The sequence below is a fragment of the Rhipicephalus microplus genome, chromosome 1 (assembly GCF_043290135.1).
Source record: "Rhipicephalus microplus isolate Deutch F79 chromosome 1, USDA_Rmic, whole genome shotgun sequence".
NCBI lineage: Eukaryota > Metazoa > Arthropoda > Arachnida > Ixodida > Ixodidae > Rhipicephalus > Rhipicephalus microplus.
Genome location: NC_134700.1, coordinates 245,952,346 through 245,972,741, shown reverse-complemented (window position 1 = coordinate 245,972,741; position 20,396 = coordinate 245,952,346). Strand labels below are relative to the sequence as shown.

General features: G+C 47.6%; 2 protein-coding genes and 1 non-coding gene across 10 annotated transcripts in view; 1 reads left to right on the top strand and 2 right to left on the bottom strand.

The window, feature by feature from the left end:
* The window catches only part of LOC142814169 (uncharacterized), a 578,033-nt gene that overhangs the window by 15,434 nt on the left and 542,203 nt on the right, over positions 1–20,396 (top strand). The gene's annotated exons all lie outside the window — the stretch shown is intronic.
* Positions 1–20,396, bottom strand: part of LOC119164201 (arylsulfatase B) — a 36,348-nt gene that overhangs the window by 1,953 nt on the left and 13,999 nt on the right. For 6 of the 8 annotated variants that reach the window (XM_075892103.1, XM_075892125.1, XM_075892096.1 and 3 more), the window contains 6 exons: positions 11,792–11,902; positions 9,760–9,885; positions 6,741–6,867; positions 5,932–6,216; positions 4,739–4,880; positions 4,214–4,517 (listed from right to left, as the gene is read on the bottom strand). In XM_075892103.1, coding sequence (XP_075748218.1) covers positions 4,214–4,517; positions 4,739–4,880; positions 5,932–6,216; positions 6,741–6,867; positions 9,760–9,885; positions 11,792–11,902 — 1,095 coding nt within the window. The remainder of the gene's footprint in view (positions 1–4,213; positions 4,518–4,738; positions 4,881–5,931; positions 6,217–6,740; positions 6,868–9,759; positions 9,886–11,791; positions 11,903–20,396) is intronic. The other 2 variants (XM_075892106.1, XM_075892119.1) reach the window with 2 other exon arrangements.
* Positions 12,651–12,722, bottom strand: TRNAR-CCU (transfer RNA arginine (anticodon CCU)). Its single transcript has one exon. It is a non-coding gene; the product is annotated as a tRNA-Arg (tRNA).

The window sequence follows — 20,396 nt, the reverse complement described above, 5'->3', positions numbered from 1 at the left end:
ACAGTATGTCTAGTGAACGTTAGAGCTACTGTATACGCTCCCTATATCCTACCTGAAGGAAAAAAGGAAGGCTACGGAACCAAAGTGGGCGTGTGCCACCGCAAAAACATTTAGTCCCACAACTACGTCTGTTTCCCGCGCGAAAATCTTTAAAAAAAATTGTCCCTGTATCTGCATGTAATCTGCAAATGTCGTCGAAAGACGATAGTCTTGCGTGTGGAGAGAGTGAACAAGACATTTATTTGATGTTCTGCGCAAGAAAATCGGTGAATGGTATTCTGCAGGCACTGCGTTAGAGTGCCTCGAGCGTGCAGTGGAGTTGAACGAGCGCATCAAGTCACGTCCTACGTGAGACATAAGCGCCATCTGGCAGTTGTCTTAGAAAACAAAGCGGGTGGCTCTGTGACGGGTGTGCGCGCCCATCTCAGAGGTGATAAGGTGTAAAACGCAAGGCGACGGGTAGGTGCCACCACCGTTTCGTTTTAGCAAAGCGTTGGAAACACTCGCCTTTCCGTGCAAGCGTTGCATGGTCAGCGCAGCGTGATAAGCGCTACGGTCCTTAAAATTACTTATGTATGCCTTTTCTGGTAAGATACGCACATGCAGAATATATACGTGTTGCTATGGTGCCCCAGACATACGCAATAATTGCCTTTTAATTGACGATTGCACAAGCATGAACACTCATCCTTGAGCAACATAGGTAGGCGCTGCGGATGGGGTTGGCTGTATCAAGTAACCGAAGCCGTTAACAGTGGACAAACAGACAAATGTACAGACAGACAGACAAAAATTTTTGCGTCGAAGGTCCCCAAGAAAGACTATCGTCTTTAAAAACATTACTTTATTAATCTTTCTTGTGATACTTCGACTCAAAAATTTTGGTCTGTCTGTCGATCCTTCTCTCGGTCGGTCGGTCGATTTTCTGGTTTGTCACACGAAAATCCAACCACATCCGCAGCGCCCGCCAATATTGCTCTGGTTTCGGCGTTCATGCATGTGTGCATTATTGATTAAAACGCGAATGTTGTGCATATCTGAGGCAGAGCATCAACACGTCAATACAATGTGCAAGACGTTTGTTTTTATTTTGTCTTCGTGTTGTTTCTACGAGGAAGTTCGAGCTCATCCGTCGTACTTCCGTTTGTTATTTTGCGCAACGTAAGCTCATGTTGACTACGAGGACGACACGAATCAATGGACGCATTGATGTTCGCGCTTTCATGGTTTCTTAAACTTTGTATTGCGACGTTCAGAACTGAACCAGATGCTCTGCTAGTGATTGTAGAGTTACGTTAAACTTAAGTAATCATCCTTTCTTAAGTAATCTCCTTTCTTATTATTAAGATGGTGTTAGCGTTCTTCCAAGACTCTGGTACTCTTCCCAGAGTCTTGGAAGAACGCTAACATCATCTTAATACATAAGAAAGGAGATGACAAGGACTTGAAGAATTATAGGCCGATTAACTTGCTCTCTGTAGTATACAAGCTATTTACAAAGGTAATTGCCAACAGAGTAAAGAAAACATTAGAATTCCAACAACCAAAGGAACAAGCAGGATTTCGAACAGGCTACTCAACAATCGAGCACATTCATACTATCAATAAGGTAATAGAGAAATGCTCAGATTATAACCAACCACAATACATAGCCTTCATAGATTATGAGAAGGCGTTTGATTCAGTAGAAATATCAGCCGTCATGCAGACACTACGGAATGATGGCGTTGATGAAGTATATATAAACATCCTGGAAGAAATCTACAGGGTATCAACTGCTACCATAGTGCTTCATAAAGAAAGCAACAGAATACCAATCAAAAAGGGTGTAAGGCAGGGGGACACGATCTCCCCAATGCTATTTTCCGCGTGCTTACAGGAGGTTTTCAGAAGCCTAGAATGGGAACAGTTAGGGATAAGAGTTATTGGAGAGTACCTTAGTAACCTGCGCTTCGCCGATGACATTGCATTGCTGAGTAACTCGGGAGACGAATTGCGACTCATGATTACGGAGTTAGACAAGGAGAGCAGAAAGGTGGGTCTTAAAATGAATCTGCAGAAAACAAAAGTAATGTACAACAACCTCGGAAAAGATCAGCGCTTCGAGATAGGTAATAGTGCACTTCAAGTAGTAAAAGAGTATGTCTACTTAGGGCAGGTAATAACAGCGGAGCCGAACCACGAGATTGAATTAACTAGAAGAATAAGAATGGGGTGGAGCACACTTGGCAAGCACTCTCAAATTATGACAGGTAGATTGCCACTATCCCGGCTCAAGAGGAAGGTATATAACAGCTGTATCTTGCCGGTACTTAGCTACGGAGCAGAAACCTGGAGACTCACAAAGAAGGTTCAGCTTAAATTGAGGACGACGCAGCGAGCAATGGAAAGAAAAATGGTAGGTGTAACCTTAAGAGACAAGAAGAGAGCAGAGTGGATTAGGAAACAAACGGGGGTTAAGGATATCATAGCTGAAATCAAGAAGAAGAAATGGACATGGGCCGGGCATGTAGCGCGTAGACAGGATAACCGCTGGTCGTTAAGGGTAACTAACTGGATTCCCAGGGAAGGCAAGCGGGTTAGGGGGAGACAGAAGGTTAGGTGGGCAGATGAGATTAAGACGTTTGCGGGTATAAATTGGCAGCAGCAAGCACAGGACCGGGTTAACTGGCGGAACATGGGAGAGTCCTTTGTCTTACAGTGGACGTAGTCAGGCTGATGATGATGATGAATTATGGCAAAGGAACCCTAGAGTCATTGTAAACACTGATGCGCGCACTTAAAGTGCAGTAGGACAATGGCGTACGTATTCGTTTGTCTCCATTTACGTCTCGCCTGTTACTTCGGCTGTTGTCCGAAAATTTAACGCTGCCATGGTGCATACTCTCAGAACCTCGGCTGCTGACCCGCAGGTAGCGGGATCGAATCCCGGCTGCGGCGGCTGCATTTCCGATGGAGGTGGAAATGTTGTAGGCCCATATGCTCAGATTTGGGTGCACGTTAAAGAACCCCAGTTGGTCGAAATTTATGGAGCTCTTCACTACGGCGTCTCTCATAATCATATGGTGGTTTTGGGACGTTAAACCCCACATATGAATCAATCTATTACTCTCAGAACCACCACAAGGCCAGCTATAACATATAACATACTAGCCAATTACCCATTTGCACGGGCTGGACAAAGAATACATTTGCAATACTCGCTCCCTGTCGCGCCCCCTTGTCTATCGTCGGCACCGCTACGGGAACGTCTCATTCTGTCTCATTCGCCGCCGGTGCATTCTGTTTCAGCCATTTCGAAGCTGACAGCTTAGCGATTACTTAATAGCGTCTTTACAGTCGCGAAGCGTTGTGTTTTTACCGTGTACCGCGAAGAACAGCAAATCATCGTGTACTGAGCGCATACGCTGCATAGCCCACCGCAGATCCCCACACACAGACACGTCGGCAAAACATTGCAAACGCTAGACGGCGCTGCGGCGGAAAAAAATGGCAGCCTTTGTAGTAACGTATGCCAATCAGATTGAAACTGTCTGGCAATCCGGAAGTACGATTGTTTGTTTTTCTGTTCGGTTTTAATTGCTAATGCGATCACAGCAGCGTTTGCTATGCTATATTCGTTGTTGGCAGGGGCGACGCCAGGGGTGCGTTGCGTATGGGGTAAAGGGGGGGTGGGGGGAGCCCCCCTCTCAATATTCGCCTGACCTCTTCCCGTTGCTCCCTCCTCGCAAGAAAAGAACGTAGTCATAACACAATGGCTAAGTTCCCTGTCCCCCTGAAGGAACTCGCTTATCATGGTTGCCCCGCCGGTAAAATAATACTGCCGCCGCCCCTGGTTGTTGGTATAACGACTGACATCTTTGTGGTGTGGCTGAAGGTACTCTACGGCGATTATGTGGTGCCCGGCTTAGGCTACATAAAGAATAGAATGCAAGCGGTAACCTTTGATTTATTTATTAGCGGCCAAGGAACCAAAAGCACGGCCATATTTTTTTATGGCCACGTCCTTGGTTTTGGCATGGCCATAAGGGGCCAAGGGGGGTGAGGGTGGAGGTTGCAGCCATACTTTATGTATGTTCGGGCGTGTGTTTGTACGAGTGCGTGTACACATACACATGCAAAATTTTTAAATTTTCGAGGATAAGTAGTGGCTGACCCGGCGACGCCACCGTAAGGAATACAGAACACACTCCCCGCCCCTGGTGATACTTACGTGACTTCTCTCCTGCGCCAGGTTCCTCAGCTCGCAGGGATCGTCAACGATGTCAAAGAGGCACGGACAGTGAAGCGCCTCGGAGTTGCTCCCATGGCCCCGGCCGCAGGAGACGCTCGTCAATCGTCTCCATTCCAAGTTGGCAGCTTTGGCAGTGCTCGGAGCGTGGAATTCGGATAGCACATTCGCCGCTTTAGACTCGCCAGCTAGTTTGCCGAGGTCTACGTCCGAGGGTGTGTCGCCCACTGGCTGCAGCCTTGTGTCAGTCCAGCTCCCATCGCTCGGGACGAGCACAAGTTTGTACCTGATAATTAAGCGACATATGCTTATCTGTTGAGGTAATATTAATGATAACTACAAGACAAGGATGCCAAGAAAAGTACGGGATGTAATTGGCAGCAGGAGGTCAATGCTTCAGAGCCAGGAAATGTAATACCGACGCTGCAACGTTGTGAATCACAATATGCAAGTGTTGGGGGTACTAGGAGGGAGGAAAACTTGTCGGGCTCAACTTGTAAGCTTTACCTGCCGCTCCTGTATGCACCGCTCCCGTCGGCCGGGTAGAAGCCATGCAGGAGTTCCTGTCGAACGGGCAGCTTGTTACGAGACATCAGTGCGTCCCACTGGCTGATGCCGTCAATGGCGCCCAGGTCCTCCACTCTTCCTCCTGTAACCGAATGTAGACTTTCTTTTGTGCATGCGCGTGTGTGTGTGGGGGGGGGTCACGAACCCCCCCCCCCACACACACATATGTATATATAATTTACTTTTCATTAAGTAATTTTTGCGATGGTCATCGTTTTACATCACACACGGAGGAATATTCCCCTCTTGTTGAGTCTGCACAGGCACGAAAAATTCTGCAGTAATCTTTGTGACAATTGAAAGCCACACTTGATAACGCATTAAAGGGCCCCCAAACAACCTCTGGAAATAGGATTCTCTCCTAGCGTTTCCTTTTTTTTCAGTGTGCAATCTGTGACGCGCCAGCAGAATGTTTGCGCGACGTGATGCATGAGGAAACAAGCTATCGAATGGTCCACATACAACGAAAATTGGTTGTCGATCGTCTGCCAGCTTGCTGTGTTACGCAGCCGCTCTGTCTTGTATCGCACGACTATCATGCGCGGTCGACTTATTTCACTTTTTTTTCTAGCATTTTTGAGTTCACAAGCGCAGAAAACAGCGTGTAGCCGAAAAGCACAAACTTCTGATAGGCCTGCAGCGCTTATTGCTGAACTGCCCCCGTGTTTTATGAAGAAATAAATAGCGAGAGGAGATGGCCATTTTAAGAAGGATCGTGAAAGCGAAAAATGAACCGCTTTCTCGTCTTAGAACATAAGGCTGATCCATTTAGGGGACCTTCAAGTTACACAATCGTGGAACAGAGTTCTTTCGCGGCACAACGAGACGCGTAGTGTGAGATACACGAATTGGACTTCCGTCTCTTTCTCAGTCTATTACATTGCCACCCCTTTCCTCTGCCTCGATTTTTCTGTACTGAACTACCTCCGACACGGGCCCATTTTTGAACGAGCGAAGATGTCAGCTGATGACGCCACGTGTAACGTCCGCATATGACGTCATCAAGTCGTGCTCGATGGTATCCAGTTTGAAAGGTGTGTGACTTCGTGATGACGTCAGAGCATGACGCCATCATATCAACCTAGATCGCATGAGTTTACGCTTTCGGCTCAATGAATAAAAGTAGTGCGTACCGGCCACCTGGTACAGCGTGGGCATCCAGTCAACCAAGTGCATGATGTGCTCGTAGACGCGTTCTTCCCGACCGCGCAGCAGCGGGGACCAAATGAACGCTGGCACCCGAACGCCTCCTTCCCAGAGGCTCTTCTTCATGCCACGCAAGGGCCAGTTGGATCCCATGCCCATGCTTTCCGCGCCATTGTCGCTGCAGAACACGATCACGGAGTCCCCGAGCATGCGCTTCTCGTACAGCGCCTCCACCACGGTGCCAACCGCCTGGTCGAGCGTGTCGACTGTGGCTGTTATGGAAAGGGGAAAACGCACTTTATCAAACTGCTGAGCGAGATTAAAAACGGCCACGATGATTTCTTTTCTCGCGGGTTTTCGCTGCTAATTTTGCGCTAAAAAGTATTTCGTCATCAAGTGTTTAGGGAAGTGCTCATACTTTATAGAAGGGCCCTCAAACATGTTCCATATGGAGTGGGCATTCCAGTTAACCCCCTTCCCCCCCGCCCCTTCTACACTGTCCAACACCATGGATGGACCCTGCTCGACTGCACGGACCTGGCCTACCAGATTGCCCTGGTCACACGCGCCCAGGTAGTAGCGGCTACTGCCAACAGGCTTCTGTGAGGAGGAGTCCACTGATTCCCCTCCACCTATTCAACTCTAATCTAAATAGAGTCTTTATTACTACTGCGCAAAAGATAAAATATTTACAACGTATCGATCTTTACGGTAATGCTTAGAGTGCAACGATTTTTCACCGGTACTCTTTTAGCCGTAATCACCAGCCGCCGTAATGTTCGTGAAGTATACTTACCTGCGTAACCCGTTCGATTTGCGTTGCCTATGTAGGCGAATTTCACGATGTTCTCCTCAGGTGCCGGAAACATGCGTTTAGCGGTGCCGATGTGCACGGCTTGCATGCTGAGGTACAAGAACAGCGGCTGTGGATGAGATCATCACAAAAGCGTGCGTCAGTCGCTGGGCTCACCGAAATTGATCGCAAAAGGGTTTGTTATTATTGGCATTTATTTAAACTACACATAAACTTCTTGAATGTAGCTGCACGTTAATAAACGTGAAAGCGACTAGTTGTCTAATAGCGCATGCTGTCAATGTATAGACTACGACAACATCGGAATTCATGCGGCCATTTATACATTACTTGCCCGAGACAAATGGAAGGCCATGTTTTTCTTTCGTGTGAATGGTATCGATTAATTACGCTGATTATTTCTGGTCAATCGTGTTCTATTGGTGGCGGGATAATGAAAAATACAAGGTAAAACATTCGAACTCCCCAATTTGAAAATGCTCTTATCTCGTAAGCTCACTTATATTTAATGCACACTGTACGTCGTCGTATATATCGGGTGTTCCGAAAAACGTGTCCAAAATCTTCAAAAATCACGGAAATGCGATATATGCTCGGTGCCTTAGTTGATTTTTTTCGTAGCCGCAGTCATCTTAATATAGCCAAAGATAACGTCATTTGAGACAGTATTAAAATTAAATTATTTAACGTCTTAATTAGTAGAGCTGGTGGCTATATCACATGGGAGAATTGAAATCCTTCATGCGAGGAACCCATTGCAGTTTCGAGATTTCGTAAATGCGGTCGAAGCGAAACCAAAACGCGGATATGGGCAACGGTCGTGTTCCGAGACGTTCGAAATAAGTGAGCGTCGTTATATCAACCATCAATGGACTTCTTTGCGCGGGTGTGTAGGTTGCACTTGTAATTATAGCGCGCATGTCGCACATACGTTACCGAACGTGGAACAACTACACCTCTGTAATGGTTGTTTCGGACAGTGACGTCATTCTTCTCATCTGCTTGTTGCGCTCATCGATGCTTCGGTTTCGGTTTCACAAAAGAATCTGGTTGAATGTCGTTGCGCCACAATAATTACCACACGCCGCTTTCTAGGAGCGCCAAGCTTCTTATGCTCGGAGCAAGTCCTTTGGCGTGTACTCTAGTTCTCGAGGCGACCGCTATAGGCGCCGCTGTGCAATGTATCCCCAACACGACCACCGCAACTTTCGCGAAATAGGGCATTGCCCTCACTACGCCATTCGTCATTCGTCGCCCTCTATGCCACTATGTCATTCGTTATTCTGCTGATGAGCGAGGTATCCACTGCACATCTGTAAGGCATTATGTGCACTTTGTGCTTCCCTGCGAAAAGGGCTCGTCGAGAGGCAGACCCCGAAGTGAGAGCCCGCGAAGCAGAGGCGGCACGCAGACAGCGGCAAGAAACCGTCGAATCGGAGCTTGTATTAACATTGCCTTCTCCAACTTTCAACTACAAGCTCTAATTGAAGGTCCTCTCGTGATATATATACTTCACTGACCACAAAAGTGTAATATTCAAAGAAAAACGCTTACCACGGGCTTGTAATCGATGGTATAACCCTTGTATATAATTGTGTTAATACGTACGTTATAACAGTCCAGCTCCTTTATAAGAGACAAATGAATATAAGAGACACCAGTGCACCTACAGTAAAATACGGGTTGATGAGAAAATACAAAAAGGTGCCCTGCTTATTAAAGACATCTCATATAAGATATAAGAATTGCTACCCGGAGCATGAGTCTTATATAGGATTTCAACTTTACATCTCGTATATGCAAGGGTGTATTAATTACATCGATATGTAAACTATAAAAAATAGCATCATTGAGTCTTTTGGCAAGTCACGGATATGCGCTCCTCTTCTCTCACCCGTTCTGCTCGCAGTTCCCGTGACAGTGCCCCTGAACGACAGTTTCCTCGTTAACAGTGCGTATACTGACAGGCAACTATATATGAGGCGTGACAACCCCGCAGTAATTATTCAGAAAAAAATATTTGGATGTTGGGTCGCCTTCACTCAAAATAGAAGTGGCAAAAGCACAATGAACGAAAAATGTGGAGCAGTATTGTAATACAGTATCTTACCTGCACACCATATATATATATTGTAACTTGCTAAACAGAGGCGGCGCCACGATTTCTTTACCGGGGGCGGGGTGCCACCCACGACAAGTGAGTTTTTTCAGGAGGGCAGGGACGCTGGAAACATACTCGTTGTGTTTGGATATGCTTGCTCTTGGGGGTATTGGGGGGGGGGGGGGGTCGAAGAAGTGCATGGAGAGTTTTTTTTTTAGGGGCAAAGCTCCTTAGGGCGTGGGCTGTGCGTCCCCTGTAGCCTGTATGTAGCCACCTCTAGTTTAGTTCTTGCAGTGTTCACTAGATGGCGGTACCGTCCCTTGTATCTAGCCACCTCTAGTTTAGTTCTTGCAGTGTTCACTAGATGGCGGTACCGTCTCCTGTATGTAGCCACCTCTCGTTTAGTTCTTGTAGTGTTTACTAGATGGTGGTACCTTAGCTGATGATGAAAAGATGCAATATGTTATAAACTAGAAAGTGGTACTTGTAGTTGATGAAAGACGCGAGATCTTATAAAATAGGAATGATGTCACATATGGCGCGTGTCATTGGTTGAAGGCAATCGTTCGATTTAGTGCGGCGACGTACGCTAGGGGGAGCGATGTAATAAAATCGAGTGGGCAAAATGTACAGAGGATTCATGGTTTACCAGGTTTACCTCCGGAGCTTCGCCCACTCATCATCATTCACTTCGTGGATATGGCGGAATTTTTTTTGTTTGTTTGTTTGGGGAGGGGGGCTCCAGCCTCCATATTCCACAATGGCGCCGCCCCTGTTGCTAAACGACTCTACTTTTTCGGTGCTGACCCTTTTTACAGATTCTTTTACAAGTGGCGCGTGACACTCCCCGAAAAAATATTTCTGGCTATGCCCTTTGAAAGTTCAACATGTTGCACTGACCTTGGATGTGTTGTGTTGTGCGATGATGCTCTTCGCCCTGTCTTTAAACAGGTCCATCGAGTAAAAGCCGAGAGCGTTCGTTAATGGCTGTTCGTTAAACCAGAAGTCGTAACCGCACGATCCATTCTGCGCAGGTCAAAATGTTGGAACAAAAGCCACGTGAAGTGGACCGTTACGTTAGTCATGGTTTGAGGACATCGTGCTCTGCATGCCGTATACTATATAGTTTCTGCTAAATGGCGCATTTATATAGCATCACAAAATTGTTTAAATGGCCAGCTTAAAGCAACGGCTGGAGTCCTGATGAAAGCGGCCATGCTCTTTTGCGTTGGGGTTTTTGGACATTCCGTAAATGAAAAAAAAAGCTATCGGGTGAAGAAGGTTGCTTAAACAACAGTTTCTGTAAGAAAATAACGTAAAGTAGACCTAAGATCACTATAAATAAGTATCGTATCTAAATGGCTACTGACACAGAATGTGTTGCCGTGGTAGCTGCGAAATTTTGAGTGATCGATCTTCGTGAATATGCGTATATCATCTGCAAAATATCAGTAGCGAACACAACTTGCATTTTACATGAATTTTGAAGTTTGCGTGCGCAATCAAGCACGTCGTGGTATTGACACCCTCGAAAGTGACCCACTGTGACCCCCCCCCCTCCTACTACAGCGTACACTGCACCTCTACTTTTTTTCACGTCACCACGCTGCAGTGAGCAGAAAAGCTATGATGATGACATCATAGCCGCCATTTTTCTTTTCTGCAGCCTACACTACAGTATACTCGGCGGCTGCTCCCGAATCCGTGGCCGCGGCGCAAGTGTTGAAAGATTTTTGTTTGGCGACTCTGATTTCCCGTTTCCTGTCCGAAGGGACTTGTTGATGCGTGTCGTGTGGAAGTACGTATGCAAGAGTTCTGTGTGCTGATGTGGTCTACATAGCGTTGCACCAACGCCACATGTTGCACCCGGCAGCTTGATTGCCGTTTTTGGAGTTCTCTCAAACCGAATCTAAGACTGCATGCATGGTCACTAATGAGGAGCCTCTAAATAATTATCTGTCGTGCGCTGCAGCACATGATGTGTCATGCTATGACCAACAGACTTCCTGTAATACATTGCAGCAAAAAAAATACAAGGCCCAAACTTTTGTGTCAGTAGCCCTAAGTAGCGTTTAAGTTGAATTATTTATACTTATACACAGAGTTGACAACGCAAGGTATATTCCGTCATTAGTGTACACTCATCAGCTCACCACCTGCGGCTTTTCAAACGTAGTCGTTGCTCCTTATTCACTCCAACTTGCTCCAACTCCAACTTCATTGCTCCAACTTCACTCTAATATACTAGAGTGAAGTTGTGAGTGAAGTTGGTACCCCTGTTCTACGTATATAGTCACACTCACAACTTCGTGGCTAATACTTGGCATATGTTAACCTTTTGCTAATGGCTCGGTAAGCACATGATTAGCTTTTTTCTCTGGTTGGTCAAAATTTATTAAAATAGTCCTAAGACACGCGACCAGTGCGCTGTATAGTTAAAAACGCGAGGAATATATTCCGCCATTAACCTACACTCGTCATCTCATCACATGCGGCTTTTCAAACATACCCGTGGTCAAGAGTTTAGGCAACAACAGTGTCATCTGAATCAACCCTAGCTGCCACGTAACTTCGACCATGATACAAGGCCTCACGTGACCTCTCTCTTCCCAAAAGGTCTCACGTTTTGAGGCTGGGAGAGATTTATTATGGGAGTATTATCAACCTTGTTACCGGTCGTATAAAATGAACTTACACGGGACGATGAGCGTAAGGTGTGATCAGGTGTCCATGCGTCGAGAATACATTTTCTCCATTGTTGAATTCTGATCAATGTTCCCTAGAGCTACCACGCGTGTGTTAAGAATGCTCGTTTCTCTGTGAAAATTGAAAATTTTATTGGCTACTAATATATTACGAAATCTGTACCAATGTCGCGACGTTTGTTCAACCGCGCTTTCTACTATGCATATATATACGTATATGCACTTACATATGTAATTGTGTGGGTAATGTAGTCTTCACCGTGGTTCAGAAAACCAAAGTGAGTGGTGAAGCCCCTTCTTGTGGGCATTTGGTTCTCACTGGAACACCCCAGGTGCCACTGCAGAGAGAAAACAAGACGAGTAGTGCAGTGCAGCAGGTTAGCAGGCTTATGACGAAAAGTGAGCTGAGCGAAATTAAGCGTATAATATATATATATATATATATATATATATATATATATATATATATATATATATATATATATATATATATATATATATATATATATATATATATATATATATATATATATATACCATATTAATGAGATCTAACAGACAATAATGCCAAGGAAAGTATAGGGGAAGATATTAGACCAAATTGTAATGTAAATATGAAGAAAAGTGGGTGAAAAGATAACTTGCCGTGGGCAGGATCCAAACCTGCGACCTTCAAATGACGCGTTCGATGCTCTACCACTCAGCTACCACGACAGCTATTCCCCCAGCCACTTTATAGGGTTTATGTGTGAAATAAACGTGGGAGTGTCAGCGCCACCAGTAGCCATGGCGGCGAGTGTGGCGCACTCTTTTTGAGCCTGCTTGGCGTCACGTAGCACGTGAACTTGTTACGAGTGGGCAGCTGACCAATAGTCCCTCGTATACGACCTAAAGGCACCGAGTCTGCCAGTACGAGACCCTCGTTAATGAATAAGGGAAAGAAGTGTAAACTTAAAGGCTCGTTTCTCTGTGTTTTGACACAATAATAATGACATCTAACAGACAATAATGCTACGGAATGTATAGGTGAAACTATCAGACCGAATAGTAATGTAAATATGAAGAAAAGTGGGTGAAAAGATAACTTGCCGTGGGCAGGTTCCGAACCTGTGACCTTCGAATGAGGCGTTCGATGCTCTACCACTGAGCTACCACGGCAGCTATCCCACCAGCCACTTTATAGGGTTTATATGTGAATTGAACGTGGGAGTGTCAGTCAGCGCCATCAGTAGTCATGGCGGCGAGTGTGGCACACTCTTTTGAGCCTGTTTGGCGTCACGTAGCACGTGAGCTTGTTACGAGTGGGCAGCTGACCAAGAGTTAGTCCCTCGAATACAACCAGTGTATACAACTTGTATAGTGTGTGTGTGTGTGTGTGTGTGTGTGTGTGTGTGTGTGTGCGTGTGTGCGCGTGTGTGTGCGCGTGTGTGTGCGCGTGTGTGTGCGTGTGCGCGTGTGTGTGCGCGTGTGTGTGCGTGTGCGCGTGTGTGTGCGTGTGCGCGTGTGTGTGCGTGTGCGCGTGTGTGTGCGCGTGTGTGTGCGTGTGCGCGTGTGTGTGCGTGTGCGCGTGTGTGTGTGTGTGTGTGTGTGTGTGTGTGTGTGTGTGTGTGTGTGTGTGTGTGTGTGTGTGTGTGTGTGTGTGTGTGACACTATGATAAATGGGCGACGTGGCCTGGCTCATACGCCATGTTTAGTCCTTTCTCACTTCTTCTTCCTCTGCCTCTACCAACCATCGCTTCATCCGTCACGATTCCCCCTCCCCCCAAAAGAAGGCATGGATTACGAACACGAAAAAGTAGACAAATATAGGTTAAAAAGTCACAAATGTCAAAATTCACAATCGGTTTTATGCTCCAGGGGAGTTCCGTAAACTTTCAAAGACTTCAGGGGAGAGTGCAGCAGTCAGGTTAATGCAGGAGTTCTGGTGGGCGAGGCTGGTGGTTGCGTCCTGGATAACACAAAAATGCTTTGGACGTGGAGATAAGGGTAATCACAGCTGGCATTCTTGTGAAGAACGAACGAGGTTCGAACGTCTTGCAGAATCGACAGTTCCGATATTGTAGGTATCGAATTCCTCGTCGTGGGTGATACGCAGGCCGTGCAGGCAGCTTGCGTGCGCGTTGATCGAGGTTGATTGGGCGTTGCCTGTGTTCCTGCCGAGTACATGGAGTGCTTTTGTGGTTTTTGGAGATTTTTCTATAGCGATGTCGCAGATGTTTTGATAGAAGGCGCATTTTTAATGTCTGGTGGAGAATGTATCCACGACGATGGGCCTGTTCGCAATGTTCTTTGAGCCTTAAGAGTGGTTTCGATGAAGTTTTCTTTCGTCGTTGACAATGTTGAAGTATACGTTGACGTTGTAGTTTCTTGGTTTTGTCGACTTGCGTGTGGTGTGACATTGATCGTGGTGTGCCAGGATTCTTTGCAAGTCTTCCGCAGGCTTCTACGACGCCAACCAATGCAGCTGTTTCTGACGCAAGACAATGTGGCGGGTTTCGTGCACTTGAATCTTCTGTATTTATTAACTGCTCATTGTCGGTGGTTACCTGAAGAGTACTTGTGTCATCAGAAGTCGCACCTGCGCTTTTGTTTTCAGTGTTGGCAGTGAGGCTGTATAGTGGATTGACGTCGTTTCGATCTTGTGATTGGTGAACACTAGACGTTTCTGCAGAAGACTGTTCTTCACAAGATGCTGATTGTGAATGGTTCTGTCTTTGTGGAACTGCTGAGCTGAATACCAAGTCAGTTTGCAAAGTACGCATGCGGCACGAAGTATTAAATGCATCTGGGTCATCAATAGTGGACTGAATTTTGTTATGCAGCGGAGAGTTAGGCATCGGAGATATTTGCACGGATAAGGAGCCATGCTGCTTATGACTGCGATGACTGAGTTCGAATGCACTGCGAGTGTGTGTTCTAATCGAATCTTCATCATAGTCTTGAAACCAGATGATCATTTCTTCTTTTATCTTTTTCCACGACTCGTCGTTCTCGAATATGTGGGTGAGGTAGAATTTTAAATGCCTCACCGGTGACGTAGTCGCTGAAGTTCGTAACCATCTCCCATTCCGACCGAGATGCAGCGGTAGCCTGGAGCTCGAACAGGTCGAACCAGTCTTGTACGGGTCCATCGTCCGCTGCTCCGGTGTACTTGGGGATGGGAAGGTCAGTAGATGCTTCTGACATGATGCTGGTCGATGAGTAATGCTAGGCGCTTGTACGGTAGTCCATGTATGCCCAGGGTGTCATGAGGAAAACTGCGTAGATGATGAGCGACTGATGAAGGGGCAGGCAGGTCTTCGTCCTGTCGACTCGTGTGACGCTATGATAAGTGGGCGACGTGGCCTGGCTCATATGCCATGTTTATTCCTTTCTCACTTCTTCTTCCTCTGCCTCTATCAACCATCGCTACACACACACACACACACACACACACACACACACACACACACACACACACACACACACACACACACACACACACACACACACACACACACACACACACACACACACACACACACACACACAAGCTTTTCACTTTGTCCACGTCGGCGTATCGGCGTCCACACCCAAACACGTTAACCGGGCTGGTATTCCACGAAGCATCGTCGAAGATCGTAACGGCGGCTGTCGGTCGTCTGTTGATTCTTGATACGGAGACGCGCGAGTTGTCGAGCTTCTTCGGCGCGTTGAAAGTACTCACTCACATCGAGGTTTTCTTCGTCGGTGACGTTGGGTAACATGGCATCGAGCGTCGTTGCCAGGCTCCTTCCATAGACCAATTTGTATGGAGATATCTGCGTCGTCTCCTGCACTGCCGTGTTGTATGCGAAGGTCACGTACGGAAGAATGGCGTCCCACGTCTTGTGTTCGACATCGACGTACATTGCCAGCATGTCGGCGATCGTCTTGTTTAGCCGCTTGGTGAGGCCGTTGGTCTGTGGGATGTACGCTGTCGTCCGGCAGTGGTTTGTCTGGCTGTATGCCAAGATCGCTTGAGTTAGGTCATTAGTAAATGCCGTTCCTCTGTCGGTGATAAGGACCTCCGGGGCGCCGTGACGTATGACGATATTTTGACGAAACACTTAGCTACCTCGGATGCACTGCCTTTGGGAAGGGCTTTTGTCTCGGCGTAGTGGGTGAGGTAGTCGGTAGCTATCACGATCCACATTTTTTGAAAGACGACGTCGGGAAGGGCCCCAGTAGGTCCATACCAATCTGCTGGAAAGGTCGGCAAGGTGGTTCAATTTGCTGCAGAAGTCCCGCTGGCCTTGTCGGCGGTGTCTTGCGTTGCTGACAGTCCCGGCATGTCCTCACATAACGAGTGACGTTGGTGGTAAGACGTGGCCAGTAGTACCTTTCTTGTATCCTCACTAGCGTGCGAGAAACACCGAGGTGCCCTGCCGTCGGATCGTCGTGCAGGGCCTGCAGGAGTTCTGGTCGCAGAGCTGAAGGCACCACAAGGAGGTACTTAATTGGCTCGAAGCAGTGAAAAGTTTATTTTTGGAGAAGACTGTTTTGCAGGAAGAACGATGCAAGTGCGCGCTTGAATACCTTCGGGACTTCGGCGGTCCTGCCTTCGAGGTATTCTATTAGGGCCTTAAGTTCCGGGTCGGCCCGCTGTCGTTCAGCGAAGTCGTCGGTAGTTATCGTTCCCAAGAAGTAGTCGTCATCCGGGTCGTCAGGTAGTGGTTGGTCGACAGGCGCACGAGAGAGACAGTCGGCGTCGGAGTGTTTTTGCCGGACTTGTAAATGACAGTAATGTCATATTCTTGAAGTCTCAGGCTCCATCGTGCGAGGCGATCTGAAGGGTCCTTCAAGGTGGCTAGCCAACACAAGGCGTGGTGGTCGCTCACAACTTTGAAGGGCCTGCCGTAGAGGTAGGGGCGAAATTTCGACGTAGCCCAGTTGATGGCGAGGCACCCCTGTTCTGTTGTGGAATAATTGGATTCTGCTTTGGATAGCGATCGGCTGGCGTAACAATAACCCTTTCAAGTCCGTCAGCCCTCTGCACAAGAACGGCGCCAAGACCTACGCTGCTTGCGTCAGTGTGTATTTCTGTCTCGGCGAATTCGTCGAAATGGGCAAGTAACGGAGGCGTCTGGAGGTGATGTTTAAGCTCCTGGAAAGCGCGTTCCTGTGGAGTTTCCCACTTGAACTCCACGTCGGCCTTGGTAAGGTTAGTGAGAGGATCGGCGATGCGGGCGAAGTTTTTCACGAACCGCCTATAATAGGCGCACAGGCCCAGAAATCGGCGCACCGCCTTCTTGTCAGTGGACGGCGGGAAGTCGGCGATGGCAGCTATTTTCCGTGGATCGGGACGAACCCCAGACTTGCTGCTAACGTGCCCCAGAAACAAGAGCTCCTCATACGCAAATCTGCACCTTTCTGGCTTCAGTGCGAGTCCGGGCGTCTTGATGGCTTGAAGTACAGCTTCAAGGTGCCGAAGATGCTCGTCGAAACTCGAGGAAAACACGACGACGTCATCCAAGTACACAAGACAAGTCTGCCACTTCAATCCTGCCAGTACTGTATCCATAACGCGTTGAAAAGTTGCAGGCGCTGAGCAAAGACCGAAGGGCATCACCTTAAACTCGAAGAGGCCGTCCGATATTATAAACGCCGTCTTCTCTCGGTCTCTTTCGTCGACTTCGATTTGCCAATAGCCAGTCTTTAGGTCCATTGATGAAAAGTACCTGGCGTTATGGAGCCGATCAAGTGCGTCGTCTATTCGTGGGAGAGGATACACGTCCTTTCTTGTGCTGTTTCTTCCATGTACCCAGCACCTCCACCAGATGTCACGGAGTCGTGACGTGGCCGAAGACAGGAGACTTTGTGTTGGAATTTAACTGTTTATTTTGGGCGAACTTGTGCCCGGTAAACGGAAAGTCCGATTACAGTAGCAGTCTTGGACTGATAGCGGCGAACGGAGCGTCGGCCGTCGATCAACTATACTGACAAGCGGCGAAGTGCGTCAGCATTTATACTCTTGTCATCGAATGTTCTAGCGTTATCGCTGGCGGTGGCGTAGGTTCCAGAATAATCTGTACAGTTCGCAGAGTGGGCGTGATCTTATCGAAATAATCTACTAAAGTCCGGAAGCTTCTCGAAAACTGCACGCGCGTTTTGCGCTGAGAATTGTGTAGTTTTTAGGGTGATAACAAAACTTGAGAAATGAAATGTGGCAATATCATTACAAATCTTTGTCAATGGTTGTGCAGTGTATTGCAAGGGCGAAGCTCACAGTCGAAGAATTCATCAGACATGCATGTTCGGTGCACTGAATCCGGAAAGTGAGCACTTATGCGAGAATATGGGCCGTGAATTCGCAAGTTATCTATGTACAAAACACTCAGTGTACGGTAGTGCGCACACAAATGAATTGATCTTGTCGTCCGGGCTACAAAAGAGATGGAACAAGTCAGTGAAGCGCGCGTGGATATTGAGGAAGCTTGAATGAAATTCTTCGCAGGCAGCCGTTGCGAAGGCGGCCAGAATAGGCCACCCTAATGCGGGCTGTTGCGACTGGGGTTTGCAGGCACCGGAGGTCCGGGATGAAGTTGTCGAGGCAGGAGGAATAGAGACTTGATGAGGGTTTATTTACAATATGAACAAGGTGAGCTCTCGTACAGGACGAGCTCTTTCTTACATGGCGAGTTTCGAATCTGGCGTTCCTCTACATGGCGCTCCTTCAAATGAGCCGGGTGGCTCACTATAAAGGGTATGTGCACCCCAGATCCCTAGATCAGGGAACACGTTCGGATGGTACTGTCCAATCAAATATCACACGCAACTGTCGAGGGGGACGAGCATGCACGGCCCACGTGAACGTCCAATATTGAGCTGTGATCACTGCAATCCAAGGTGCGCCTCCTCGTCGTGTGTGTGCCGCTGGTCGAGGGGTCCCAAGCTCATGAAAGCATACATCAAAGGGTACGCCGAACTGCTCGCTTAGTTAGCGTGGCGATTCTGTACTCGTTGTCGTCTCCCGAACCGCTTACCCCCCGCTTACGGCGTTGTGGCGACACGACGCCTCACCCTCCGTCTAGGAGGGACGGTAACTATACAGCCGGCCGTTCGGCTACTTGTTCGAAGATCCAAAGAGCGCCACTCCCTCGTCAGCTCGGGCGCCAGTCACAACAGGGTGCATTTCCAGGGACAGGAAGGCGTGCGCAGAATAATATACAGCTGAGATAGTTGTTGCATATTCATTCTAAAAGACTGTTGGCTCTCTCGTTGTTCTCTAGTTGTAGTTATGACTTCTCTCTAGTGTCCGTGTTTGCATGCCCACAATTTTAGATGAAAGGCGTTTACTGATTCGTCCCACAGAATGCTCCACTATAGCGTGAGCGGCGTCCTTTCTCTTGATCCCGAATATTCGCAAACCACCACGGTGGTGCATCGGATCACTCACGCATGAAAAAAAAAGACTGGACAATTAGGTGAGAAATAAAGACGCGGGTTGAAAAAGCTGGAATATAGGCTTGAGCTAGTTGGCTCATGCTTATAAGAGGAGAAAAAAAGTGAAAAATACCTATAGCAAGTTTAGATGAAAGAGACATGCCAAGTGGAAGACGTGCCTATCGGCGAAAGAGACTTGCCAAAAGCGTTTGTGGATTAGATGCACATGAGAAAGCATAGACGGACGTCGCTATAGAGTCCACAGGCAAGATGGTCAGGGCCGTAAACAAGATTTCATATCGTGGGGTACAATTTCGGTGCATATATGTGCGCGTGTGCACTTAAAATGTCTGCTTTTATGATGTATGACTTCATACCATTAAACCTAGAGGAGAATCTGGCGCTAGCGTTTACGCAGGGCTCCATGATCTAGCGACGCTTCATCAATATACCGTGGGAACGATTGAGAATACAGGCATCGGGTTTGCGGCGGGGGGATTACGCTCCAGAAATTCGCGACGCTTGTTTACCGAAGTTTCGACAAAAAGATATGAAGTTAATTTCAATTAAAGTTTTCTTCATTCTTCAGAATACATAAAACGTATTGCGCAAAGTTTGCGTGATCGAGTGAAGCCTGGACAAGTTAAACCACCGGCGTATTCAATGCATTGCTCTGCAACTTTGTTCTGCATATTGGCCTCGCCAAATAACGAATAATTTTATGCAACGCTTGAAAACAACATGCTTGCGTTTCTCTCAAAATTACGCAGAATCTATTTACGGAAATGAAATACTGTATAGAGTGAGAAACACTGAACATATCATACATAAGCTGATACGCCAGTTGTTCCTGTTCTTGTGATCTGTTCCCAATGCACGTTCAAAATGAATGAGCGTTGCAATGTCTACCACCAATCGACTTCTTCGCGTGGGTGCATGCGCGAGCTGCGCGCAGGTGACTCATGCTGCACGGCGCGCGCCGCACACTCACTTGCTCAGTCGTTCTCGCCACCGAGCTCAGCAAACGCTCCTCCCACCCGCTCCCCACCCTACCGCCTTCATCTAAGACATCTTGTCCGCCAGCCAAGGGCACGGCACTTGGCTGGCGGACAAGATGTCTAAAACACCGTTGCTGCTATTGCAGATGCTGCCATGGTTTATCGTCGGAATGCCTGTGGACGACGACGGAAGCTGCTTTTTCTTCGTCGATGCGCAGCGTTGCGAAAATGGAAGCTTGGAGTGCGCACTTTCTGGGCTTGCTGCCACGGGTGTGACGTCACCAGCGACCAGTCTTAAAAGGGGACAACGCGAGAACATCGGCTTCAGAGGGCACGGCACTTGGCTGGCGGACAAGATGTCTAAAACACCGTTGCTGCTATTGCAGATGCTGCCATGGTTTATCGTCGGAATGCCTGTGGACGACGACGG